The sequence below is a fragment of the Oryzias melastigma genome, linkage group LG18, assembly GCF_002922805.2.
Source record: "Oryzias melastigma strain HK-1 linkage group LG18, ASM292280v2, whole genome shotgun sequence".
Classification (NCBI taxonomy): Eukaryota; Metazoa; Chordata; class Actinopteri; order Beloniformes; family Adrianichthyidae; genus Oryzias; species Oryzias melastigma.
This window is the reverse complement of record NC_050529.1, coordinates 21,570,098-21,571,454: the sequence shown is the minus strand read 5'-3', so window position 1 is coordinate 21,571,454 and position 1,357 is coordinate 21,570,098. Positions and strand designations below refer to the sequence as shown.

Genomic DNA, 1,357 nt, shown 5'->3' with positions numbered 1-1,357 from the left:
AAAAAAAAAAGACATCTTCCACCAGTCGTTTGATTATGCCAGGCCATGTCTGTCAAAGCCTTTTGTTCTAATACTTCCCTGTTTTTAAAACTTCTCCGAAGAGAAAAACAAGCCCCAAAAACAGTTCCTAACCCAGTAGTTTCACTCCGTTTTCTCTTCCAGCTCACTCATTCCTGGCTCGGCTGCTCGTCTTTTCCGTTCGTGTTTTCACTTCTCCGTATATCCCCCTGGTTGCTGCAGTTGTTCGGTAAAATGTGGAGAGAATCCGCGGTAATTGTTGTCAGATGACATTCAGGGAGGTGAAAAATTGACGAGGGGGAAAAGAGGACTGGGATGAAGATGAAACCAGGGAACGGCAGAGAAGAGGCCAGTGGAAGGTCTGGGGGGGAAATGTGAAAAAGTTCAAGGTTGTCATGCCAACAGTCTGTGTAGAAAAATAAACAGTCTGCGCTGTGCGCTCTGCCCCGCCCGCCTCCGAGGCCTCCCCAGTGCCATGAGGGGTGTGCACATGCAAGTGTGCATGCAAGCGTGCGTGCTAGGGAGTAACGCACTCTTTTGTTAGGGGGTCTCATGCCACTGCTGGACTTTGGAGGAAATATTTGACACTCCCCAGACCCTAAGGCAGGAAGTTGAAAGTTGAGTATGTGAGCATGTTTGCATCTGAGACAAGCCGGCTGTGCAACACAAGTTGATTAGGCGTCCCGTCGGGGTTCAACCCTCTCTAACATCTGTGTCCCTTTCAGGGTTCGGAGGCCATGGAGGACTGTGTGCAGGGGGCGCTCTCCTCACTCTACCCCCCGTTTGAGAGCACAGCGCCACCCCTCCTCTCTCAGGTAGATCTCTCCACACTGATTTGTAGAAGAAATTTCTCTTAAATTTAAAAAAAAAGAAAAAACTTTATGCAGATGACACACTCCTTAAGAAATAGAAATATCAATTGCTGCCACCAAAGTCCTCAGAACTGACAACAAAACAAAAGTTGAACAGGAATTGTTGGAGCAGAAAAAAGATATGTTTCATGAACTGCTATCTGCCTGTAGTTTTAGTTTAATTTTTAAAGTAAAAGCACAAAAATTTAGTGTACACTGATAAAAGTGAAACATTGGACCAGTTTACAATAGTTCTGTAATTTGTTACATATAAAATTATTCATTTTAATCCAATTAAAATATTGAGTTAATGGTTGACTCAATTCAACTTTTTAATTTGATAAAAGCTATTACAGAACTTGTGTTAATTGATTCAATGTTTCACTTTTCGCAGTGTACAAGCAGAAATACTGTGTAGTTCTATCTTACTGTCCACAGATACGTCCAACAGATGGAAAACCACCTTTTTTTTAATCCTTTCAGAGATG

General features: G+C 42.9%; 1 protein-coding gene across 1 annotated transcript in view; it reads left to right on the top strand.

The window, feature by feature from the left end:
- LOC118600068 (uncharacterized protein KIAA1755 homolog) overlaps positions 1 to 1,357 on the top strand; it is a gene marked incomplete at its 3' end in the record, with an annotated part of 18,461 nt that overhangs the window by 9,898 nt on the left and 7,206 nt on the right. Inside the window, 1 exon segment of the mRNA XM_036216734.1 lies at positions 744 to 833. Within this exon segment, the coding sequence (XP_036072627.1) occupies positions 744 to 833 (90 nt within the window).